Source organism: Primulina huaijiensis, chromosome 14 (assembly GCF_012295235.1).
Source record: "Primulina huaijiensis isolate GDHJ02 chromosome 14, ASM1229523v2, whole genome shotgun sequence".
In the NCBI taxonomy this organism is placed as follows: Eukaryota; Viridiplantae; Streptophyta; class Magnoliopsida; order Lamiales; family Gesneriaceae; genus Primulina; species Primulina huaijiensis.
In genome coordinates this window covers 13,498,981-13,510,452 of record NC_133319.1, presented here as the reverse complement: position 1 = coordinate 13,510,452, position 11,472 = coordinate 13,498,981, and the positions used below count along the sequence as shown (strand labels likewise).

General features: G+C 34.0%; 1 protein-coding gene across 1 annotated transcript; it reads left to right on the top strand.

Annotated features, from left to right (window-relative positions):
- Positions 1–7,706: 7,706 nt before the first annotated feature.
- On the top strand, positions 7,707–10,899 carry LOC140957562 (uncharacterized). The gene is made up of 6 exons (XM_073414874.1): positions 7,707–7,743; positions 7,884–7,974; positions 8,058–8,089; positions 8,518–8,759; positions 10,311–10,547; positions 10,636–10,899. Exons 2-6 carry the CDS (start codon positions 7,922–7,924, stop codon positions 10,642–10,644), a joined length of 573 nt encoding a protein of 190 aa, XP_073270975.1. The 5' UTR covers positions 7,707–7,743; positions 7,884–7,921; the 3' UTR covers positions 10,645–10,899.
- Positions 10,900–11,472: the final 573 nt, after the last annotated feature.

The window sequence follows — 11,472 nt, the reverse complement described above, 5'->3', positions numbered from 1 at the left end:
CCTTTATTCTTGAAGCTAGATCTTACATTTTTATCAAGTTGACATGCAGAACAAACATGATTCTTAACAAAACTTATATCAGGTAAGCCATCAACTAAATTCTGCTTCTTGAGATTATTGATCGACTTGAAGTTAAGGTGATTCAATCTCTCGTGCCATAGCCAATGTTTATCACTAAGGAAGGTAACTAAACATGTAGGAACATTAACATGATCTTTGTTCCATGATACTTTGTAAGTGTTGCCTTCTCTCATTCCGGTTAAGACTATAGTCTCATTGGCATCTTTAACTATGCAAGTGTGCTTCTGAAAAGCTACTGAGTAACCATTATCACATAGTTGACTGATACTGATCAAATTGTAGCAGAGATTTTCAACTAAGAGCACATCATTTATAGAGATATTACCATGGATAATCTTACTCTTACCCACAGTTTTACCTTTTGAGGTGTCCCCAAAAGTTATCTTTGATCCAGTACAAATCACAACTTCTGATAGTAGACCTTTTGTCTGGTCATATGTATGGAACATCCACTGTCCAGATACCATGTAGAGCTGCTTATCTTGGCTTTTCTCTTCTGTTCCTCTCCAGATGTCGAGGCTGATTCGGTGTTTGCCATGAGACATTTGACTTCATCTGCATCACTGTCACTGGAATTGTCACGCCCCGAGACCGAGGTTAGTCGACACCGGCGTTGCTCAACAATCACATAATCGTCAAACAACAAGCCTCGTAGTATAGTATATACCAAAACCAGTTTATTTCTCATAATCAACAAAAGAATCGTCTTTACAACTTAAATACCAAAATAAACTGATTAAAATGTTTTAATAGTGCGGAAGCGATAAACATAAACTAATCTTTAAAACTTCTAGAATAACTCGAGATCTTCTATCATCCCCAAAATTGCTCTTGCTCATCTTCATCCATTTGCTCGTCACTCTTATCTGGGTGGGGAGGAAGTAAGGGGTGAGTATTTTGGGAAATACTCATTAAATGGGGGCTGATCGTGCATAACAAATATCAAGGATATACATACGAATAAATTATCGAAATCTCAATATTAAGCATGTTGAATCAAATACTAACACAAATACGAATATAGCACTGAAAATCATCTCATTTTCTATGGTTTTACTGATCAGTCCCCTATATGTTACTCCTCCAAGGGGCGAGGCCAAAGGAACGGTTATTATAACCCACCGCATCAGGGCCTAAACAAAGCATATCAAAGTTCGGAATTTCCTTTACCATTTCTAAATCGAATCATTACAGTGAATTTCAAATAATTCAACATGCTTTCAAATATTATAACTGATATCGAACAACGAATAATTCAGGGGATTTCATACCAAATGGAAACGAATATATCATGCCGATCCAATTTTCAAAGTCACATTTAATTTATTTTCGAAATATATCATGCTCACTTAAAAAGAAAATAAGTGTGCCAAATATTTTATATAATAATACATATATTCAAAAGTCCACTTTAAAAATAATTAAATAAGTAAACCATATTTATTAAAAGAATATACATATCAAGAGCCACTTAAAATAAACATAAGTGCGCAATTTTATATAATAATATCAAAAACCCACTTACATGATTACATTTGGATTAAAACGCTAGAAAGACGTGCTAAAAGAACTCCGTTCGAACAAGGTCGCGGCAAAGCTTCGAACTCGGCTGCTGTAATGCTTCGAATTTGGCCTGTTTTCCAGCAGCTATATTTCGAATTTCTGTAGCTACGGGGAGGGATTTTGCAGTATGTGAGGTGGTATTACTATCACCTAGGTTCTTCTTATATAGGCTTGGATAGTCAGCTACAATGTAAGCTTTTATCACTCCTTTAATGTTGCTAATGGCTTAGTCAAAGGGATCATTACACTCTTCTCTCCCAAATGAACGTGCCCTATTCTTGATTCGAGATACACATCCGAGATTCACGCTATAATGGTGAGTGATTTTGGCTTCTTTAAGTGCAAATGGAGAGTGATTTTGGGCTGCATGAATCTCCTCCAAGATTGGTGCACTTCCATATTGCACGGTCTTCACATTCTCCCCTCCTTATTGTGAGTTTCGTCCTCGAAACTTGGGTTAACTCAATGTAGATATGAAATGATTGATAAATTCAAAGTTTAAATCCATGGTTCAAGTTCAATTGATTCGAGGAAAAATTTAAACTTGACTCCTATAATACGAATACGGTAGATTTCAGAACACAAGTAGTGAGATGTAAAAACAAAACAAAAAAAAATTATGGACGAGGATATCCTTATTTCAAAAGAAGCATGAGAGCTTAATCTAATCAGTAATGTTTCCGTCTCCTAACTCCTCGTTAGTCTCTTCTCCTTGTGCATTTTGTAGTTGTTGCATATGCTCGAGTGCAATTTGTTGGTTGGCGATTTCTGCACTCAAGTTTTGGTTGTTGAGCTCAAGTTGTTGCACATAATTTCCCATTTCATGACAATATGCATTGAACTCTTGTTGAAGTTGGTCACAAAACCATTTTGTGGCGTGATAGTGGTTGTACCAAGCTTCCGAGGTGGCAAACGTTTGTTGACCATACTTTTGTGACTCTTCCAACTCTTCTTTGTAATCTTTGATTTGCTTTTCCGCAAATTTCTTGTCGAAAGTGAGTTGTCTCACTTCTACTTGAAGGTGATCCCTAGCATCCTTCAACTCTTCTTTGTCACGAAGTAAACTCGTAATGGTACCCTTGAGTTGTTTTATTTCGAGCTCGAGTTCCTTAAAGGTCTTGGCTTGCGTCGTCATTTGCGAACACGAAATTGAGAATATTTTGGTTTGCTCGAGACTTGTTTGAAGGGGGGCACGAAAATATGAGAGGATTGCGATTTTTTTTTTGAACATGCCTATGTATATGGATAACAAATTTTCGGTCCAGAATCAATAAAAAAAAAGGTCATAATATTTTCATATGAATTAAAATAATTCATGAGGATCGAGGAACGATTGGCAGAATTGGATTTCGAGTTTCCTAAGCGGAGTTATAAGTTCTACGAAAATTTCCAAAAATGGCAAAAAAATGAGCATGGTTACAAAGGAAGTACGAAGCCATTTCCTGAAAAACAATGGAAAGCTTACAAAATGATAAGGTCGTGAATAAACATCAAATAGTAAATATCAGAGTCATCTCAATCGAGATTTGATTCAGAAAGGGTTTTTTTCTGAATATTTTCACAAATATGGAAAATTCGAGAATTGACGTATGGTTTGAAGATTATACGTCCAGAGTAGTTCAGAATAATTAATGGAATCGAATTCCTGAGTTTCCTATGGGAAGTCACAATTTTCAAATCTAAGATTAGGGTGGATATGAATGACTAAGTTTGTTCCAAAATTTAACTTCGTCAAATTTTGTCTATCGAAATCCCCAGCCAGATTATGAACCTGGATGCTCTGATACCACTTAAATGTCACGTCCTGAGACCGGAGTTAGTCGACACCAGCTTTGCTCAACAATCACATAATCGTCAAACAACAAGCCTCGTAGTAAAGTATATACCAAAACCAGTTTATTTCTCATAATCAACAAAAGAATCGTCTTTACAACTTAAATACCAAAATAAACTGATTAAAATATTTTAATAGTGCGGAAGCGATAAACATAAACTAAGCTTTAAAACTTATAAAATAACTCGAGATCTTCTACCATCCCCAAAATTGCTTTTGCTCATCTTCATCCATTTTCTCTTCATTCTTATCTGGGTGGGGAGGAAGTAAGGGGTGAGTATTTTGAGAAATACTCAGTAAATGGGGGCCGATCGTGCATAACAAATATCAAGGATATACATACGAATAAATTATCGAAATCTCAATATTAAGCATGTTGAATCAAATACTAACACAAATATGAATATAGCACTGAAAATCATCTCATTTTCTATGGTTTTACTGATCAGTTCCCTATATGTTACTCTTCTAAGGGGCGAGGCCAAAGGAACGGTTATTATAACCCACCACATCAGGGCCTAAACAAAGCATATTAAAGTTCGGAATTTCCTTTACCATTTCTAAATCGAATCATTACAGTGCATTTCAAATAATTCAACATGCTTTCAAATATTATAACTGATATCGAACAACGAATAATTCAGGGGATTTCATACCAAATAGAAACGAATATATCATGCCGATCCAATTTTCAAAGTCACATTTAATTTATTTTCGAAATATATCATGCTCACTTAAAAAGAAAATAAGTGTGCCAAATCTTTTATATAATAATATATATATTCAAAAGTCCACTTTAAAAATAATTAAATAAGTGAACCATATTTATTAAAAGAATATACATATCAAGAGCCACTTAAAATAAACATAAGTGCGCAATTTTATATAATAATATAAAAAACCCACTTACATGATTTCGTTTGGATTAAAACGCTAGAAGGACGTGCTAAAAGACCTCCGTTCGAACAAGGTCACGGCAAAGCTTCGAACTCGGCTGCTGTAATGCTTCGAATTTGGCCTGTTTTCTAGCAGCTATATTTCGAATTTCTTTAGCTACGGGGAGGGATTTTGCAGTATGTGAGGTGGGATTACTACCACCCAGGTTCTTCTTATATAGGCTTGGATAGTCAGCTACAAGGTAAGCTTTTATCACTCCTTTAATGTTGCTAATGGCTTAGTCAAAGGGATGATTACACTCTTCTCTCCCAAATGAACGTGGCCTCTTCTTGATTCGAGATACACATCCGAGATTCATGCTGCAATGGTGAGTGATTTTGGCTTCCTTAAGTGCAAATGGAGAGTGATTTTGGGCTGCATGAATCTCCTCCAAGATTGGTGCACTTCCATATTGCACGGTCTTCACAGGAATGGTTATCTGAGTCAGAAAACTCAGAGCTAGAGTCCGCACACTTTGATTTGCTTTCCTCAGCAATCATTGCCTTGCGATCTCTTCTGGACTTTTTATCATTACGCTTGTACTCTTTCTTCTTCTGGTCATCCTTTTTAGGCTTTGGACAGTCTGCAATGAAGTGCCCAATTTTTACACAATTGAAACATGTCATATCATCAGGTGGTGATTCCTTCTTAAAGTTCCGGTTAGGATTCTGATAAGCTCGGTGGTTCTTCTTCATGAATCTTGAGAATTTCTTCACAAATAAAGACATCGCATCATTGCTGATTTTTTCAGTAGTCTTGTCTGAAGTACTTTCAGTAGCAGCAGCAGGTGGTGCACTTGGAACAACTGCAGCAGTAGCAGTAGTAGTAGCTACAAGAGCCTTTGTACATGATGGGATCGTATATCTGGTGCTTTCTTGGCTGAATGAATTTTAGAGGTGGGACAAATTTTACTTTCTTGGACTTCTTTTTTGGATTGAATAGTCTCTTTAGATTCACAAACAGTGAGATTCTTAGTACAATACACAGATTTTCCCTCCAACAACAATGAATTAATATAAGACAATTGAGAATCTGTAAAAGAATATTCAATGAAAATATTTCTAATATAAGGAGCGATAGCTTCTTGATCTGTAGGTAACAAAATACTTCTAACAATCTATAATTAAACATATTTTAAATTAAAAATACACAAACTAAATTATATGCTAAATACACAAATATTTTTACCACTCTTTGATGCATCTAAAATGTCAATAAATCGAAGAGATCTTTTTTTGGTCATTTGTTTGAAATACATTGGCACATGCGTGGAAGATATATGTTGTCTCCTTCTTTTTGTTTCGCAAAACGTTCTCCAATACCACAAACACATTTCGTATGCAAGAATTTAAATTCAAAAATTATAAAAACACATATAATCAACCATAATCGAAACATATGGAAAATGCACAAATATTTAATTACTTATAGCAGATAGATGAACTCAACCATATCATAAGTTCTACTGTTCAAAGACTTAACGTTTTCTATATTTTCATTTAATACAACTTTTTTTCTTCAAATCACATTTTAAATCACAAACAACTCCTTTGAAAGTTATTTTACCCCAATGGTACTTATTAAAAACATCAAAATCATCAATCAAGCTAAATATTATTTTTTTTATCAACTTGAGTATTCTTAACTGACATTATAGGCCACAGTACACCATAGAAGAAGTACAAACAAGTCATCTTCACTCTCTCTATGCTCAACAACTCATCCACACTTATCAAATCATTCAACTTTATTTCAACTTCGTTCACAGATATTTTATTACTTCCTTGAAAATGTCTACCATAAAAGTCTGAAACCTCTAGTACTTCTTCAGGAAAATTATCAGAACAATCCAACCTTGTTATAAATGCATACTACATTCTAGAAAACTTAATTGGTCTATCATTCACAACAAACCACATCTCATCGTCATCATCTGTTACATACACTTGTCTCATTACCATAAACCATAAAATCTGACTAAATAAATTATAATATGCATCATACTTAATGAGAGTGTCAAATTGTGTTTTTTCATCCATGAAGTCCATGTCCTGCTCATTCAAGCAATCTAATATAACTTCACTTACTTTTTTATATTTGAAATGTACATTAAACTTGCAACTAAAATATTTCTCCTCTAATAGTTGATATTGAAGATTAACCTGAACAAAAAAATTTAATCAAGTCAACTAGTAATACCAATTAATTAAATATTCAGTTATGTTGAAATTCATGAAATATATATAGCAATATAAAAAAATATTTTTTATAACAAAATTGAACATACCCAAATCTTTTGTGCAACTATCTTTGATATTCTTTTTTTTTATCAAAAAGAAGTTTCAAATATAAGAAATCTTGATCGAAAAATAAAAAAATAATCAGCTTCAAAATTGGTGGATCACATAAAATATTTGATATTAAAAAATTGAGTTGAAGGGTTAGGAAATTCATCTCATGTGAGATTTTAATTCATCCATAAACAAACAAAATGAAAAATTGAATAATCATCTATTACCTATATATTACTAGTTTCGAAGATTCAAAGGCGAGACTTGAGAGCGGGGGTCGTTGAAAAGTCAAATATATGAAGGTGGAAGGCACGATTAATCAAAATCATCTAGTAAAGTACTGCAATATAAAATCAAAATAAATTAGTTAATAAAAACCCAGATAATCTATTTATCATCAAAGAATGGGTTGTACTACTTCTAATAATCAATTTACATGGTTTTCATATTTCTGACATCAGGTTTTTGCTCATCATTTTCTGCAGAATAATCAATTAATTAATCGCCAAAAATCTAAATCGTTAGCCAATACTACAATCTCCCAAAACCTATAAAGTGTTTCGAAGTTCAATCTTTTATCTATCACCACTGACGGATGCATTTAATTCCGAGCATTTTCTGAAGTATTATGATTGTGAGATAAAAATAAAGATAGCTATTTACCATAGTGAAATCATCGAGATTTTTACACCCAATCTTTCATACGATGATAATAAAATGATGGACTTCATGGATGAAAAAACACAGCAAATCACATCACATGATAGGATAATTGATTTAGAAATTGATAAAAGTATAGAGCAAAAAAGAGGAGAGAGAGAAGAAATTCTGATAGTGAGTTAATTAGTAGGAAAAACATAATAAAAGACCCGTTTAATTATATATTAGTTAAATTATTATTTAATTTTAAAAAAGATAAAATATGGTATTTACGAGATTTTCTTCCGCTTCCCACAAATCCGGCGCTCCAAACCCTAAATCTGCGTAGTGTAGAAAATTCTCCCAGCAAAGCACAGTCCCTACCAGCGCAAACCACACGTCCCAGCATCCATCGCCGTCCTGTTGCCGGAAGCGTGGCAAAAACCAGAAATTCTGGGTCGAAACAACGCAGCTGAGAAGGAGAAAATAGGCGCTTTGTTCTTTAGCATGAGTTGAGCAAATCGGACCTGTTTAATCACTTTAATTATTTCATTTTTTTCCAGAAGCAGCTGAACGAATGTTTAAAAACACCTTCCAGTCTGGTTTCTTGTCAATTCTCTACAGCCTGGGGTATGTTGTGTTTTTTAATTTTTTTTAGCTTGTATTGCTTTTTGATCGCTATGTTCTAATTTCTGGTTATTGTCACCCTTCAGAAGCAAGCCTTTACAGATTTGGGATAAAGAAGGTAGAGTTTTTTAAACATTTTGTTTTTTTTTCCAGTTGTATGTATGCAGTCGAGAAATTATGCCTTTTGCAAATTTCATACTTAAAGGGGTTCTTTTATGGTGACAGCAGTTTATTCTTCATCTACGGAATTCATATCTGTATTGATGTCTTCTCCTATGTTCTTTGTACTATGTTTAAATCAAATTACTTTAGGTGACGAACAGTAAAATATCTTGCTTTGAAAGGACGTTATTTTCATTTATATACAATTCCTATGTTTACATGAAAAATGCCTTTTTGTGAAAGACGTGCTACAGAGCCGGCCACATCATGCTTTGAAACATTTTCACCATGTACACTCAAATAGGTTTTCATGGTAGTGGAGTAATCATTTTGTAATTTTTTTTATGTTTAGCTATAGTTTAATGGGAAAAAATTATCTGTCAGTTACTAATGGCCAAATCAAGAGATTGCAAGATGATGACATACAATCTAATGTCCTCGAAATAGTTGGATCAAATGTCCAAACCGCATATATTACTTGTCCTGCTGATCCAACTGCAACACTTGGTATCAAGCTGCCGTTCTTAGTCATGATTGTGAAAAACATGAAGAAGTACTTCACATTTGAGATTCAGGTTCTGGATGATAAAAATGTTCGTCGAAGATTTCGGGCATCAAATTTCCAAGTCTGTGAGTTATTTTTATACATTTTAGGATTTAGGATTAATCACTTAGCATATCGCTTGTCCTTTTATCTCTGCTTTACTCATTTATTGCTATCTCTGCTTTACTCATTTATTGTTGACTTTCATTTGTGTGGTTGATGTAATTATGTAGCTCAAGTCAATCATAAGGTGATGTTCTTTTTGTTAGAAAATAACATTGATAGTGTATTTTTTAAATTTTTTTTCCTTGTTTATGTTTAATGGCATTGTATTTGTGCTAAGACCCTAGATATTTGAGCAGCATAGAAAGCATGGGTATCTTGTATTTGTTCCATCAAATCTTAGATGGTATAAATTACATCTTGTAAAACTCTGGGAATGAAGGTCTACTCTTATTGTCATGGGGTTCGATGAATTCACTCAAAACTTCCGAAATCTGTGGCAAATAGTTAGTGTGTGTGCATTTTAAGTAATATATCCTTGACGTTCTATCTTGTGCGTGTATTGTTTCTGATTGATGTACTTCTTTTTCATGAACTTCATACTTATGGTATTATTTGAAATCCCAAAATGAACGACGAATGTGTTTTGTATGTTTCCCATGCTAAATGACAACTTGAAAGAAAACAACAGTGACCTTAGAGTTCTATGCGTACTTTCCCCTTACACACATTTCAATGTGATAAAGGCTTGCTTTAGAATGGTAGCGAAGGATGTTAGACATATTTGCTAGACCATTGATACCATGCCTCTATCTGTATTGATAAGTTGGTTTGTGGCTTCATTATCTTTGTTGAAGTGTAATTTGCAATGTGTTTATTAAGATATTAATGAATACTACACTTGGACACCAATGCAGCGCATAATTCGGATACCGAATAAACTTATTTTCAAAGAACATGTTTTATGATATGTATGCTGTTGTATACTCTAATATTACACATATGCCACATGCTTTGACTTAGCATTTCCATATGTTTTCAATGCCACATGCTTTGACTTAGCATTTCCATATGTTTTCAATATAATTGCTTTTTGTCCATATGTTTTCAATGTTTGTGTATCGAAACTCGTAATTTCTCAACAAAGCAAAAACTATTACAAATGCATTTACTTGCCCCAAAAATATGTTATCCAATAAAATTAAATGTCAAGCATCTTGAACTTAGAAGACTTTAGAGCCCATTACAATTTTTTATGTTATTTGAGTAACTCATTGGTTGAGGAAAGATAGATAGAGGAAATCTATTTCCGTGTTTGTTCTCTATCAGATTTTGAAAAGAATGGAGAAAACTTGCAGAGATTATCAACCATCATATTTTGTTTATATAAAGCTTTGACATCGTGATTTTTGTGACAGGCAGTAATATTTTTCATAAACTTTTTTGATAAGTTAACTAAATTGTTCGCGTAGAGATTTCCAAGAGGCTGGTGAATGAACTATGTTTTGGTGATTTTAAAGTTAATGTACTCGCGTGTTTCCATATACTCGATGTTTCTCTCTCGGGTACTGCCATTTGTGGAGAAATATTTTTGTATTCTTAGATTGTGAAGTATTCACATCCACTGCAGGCTGTCACTAGAGTTAAGCCTTTTATTTGCACCATGCCATTGAAATTGGATGAGGGATGGAATCAAATCCAGCTTAACCTTTCAGATCTGACTCGACGAGCTTATGGAACCAACTACGTGGAGACACTGAGAGTTCAGGTTCACGCGAATTGCCGCCTGAGAAGAATATACTTCTCTGATCGCCTATATTCAGAGGAGGAACTCCCACCAGAGTTTAAACTGTACCTTCCCATGCAGGTAAGTTTTGTCATATGCTCTGCAATCATCGTGCATCTAATCAATGTTGGATTCTGAAACTCATTCTATTTTGCATTGCCTTTTGCAGAAAGCCTGAAAGATGTATGAAGTTTAAAGATCTTGGTTAGTAACTAATGTTTGGTGGGATACTTCCTTCGTGGTGAAGTGAAGTGAAGTTCAAGATTTTGGCCAGTTTAGTTTTTCTTGCTCCCTGCAAGAAATTCCAAGACTTGTTTACGATGGTTCTTGTGCAATGGTTTAATGTTATAAAATCCTGTTAGAATTTCCAGTTATGCGACAGTTAATGCAATATGAGCTTGATTGATGTGATATGATTACGATTTGTTATCAATTCTGTTGTCATTATTCTATTGAGATGATGTGGTGGGAGGAGAATTAGTAATTAATTAATAATATTATATTTGGTGCAGATGCCATAGTGCTGGGAATATCAGCATTAAGATTCTTTGTAGAGATTTTTAGTTGTGTTTCGGTGCTCAAGTTTACAGAAACTTTGGTTTCACAGCCCCCAAGTATTACTACCAAATCTGAAATATTTTTATACAAGATAGTGTATAGTACCTTATTACTCAGGCTACAAACAAGAATTTATGCAAATAAGACAAATATTTAGGTGACAAAGTCGAAGTTTCTAGTTTTATAAGAGAGTGATGGCGAGTGTTACATAAAGTCGAAGTTTATGGTTTTATAAGAAAGAACGATGGCGACTTTTATTACACTTCGTAACTTATTGCGTCATCTTATTTCGATTATGATCAATTACTTGGTTGGAATGGATTTCGATTTGGTCTGTCACAAAACGAGAATTCCAGTGGTTCAAAATTTGAGAGGTTGTTTACTTGCATTTCTACGAACCAAAGCCGAACAAATGAACAAACCGAATCAAATCATGAAAGCTGCAGAG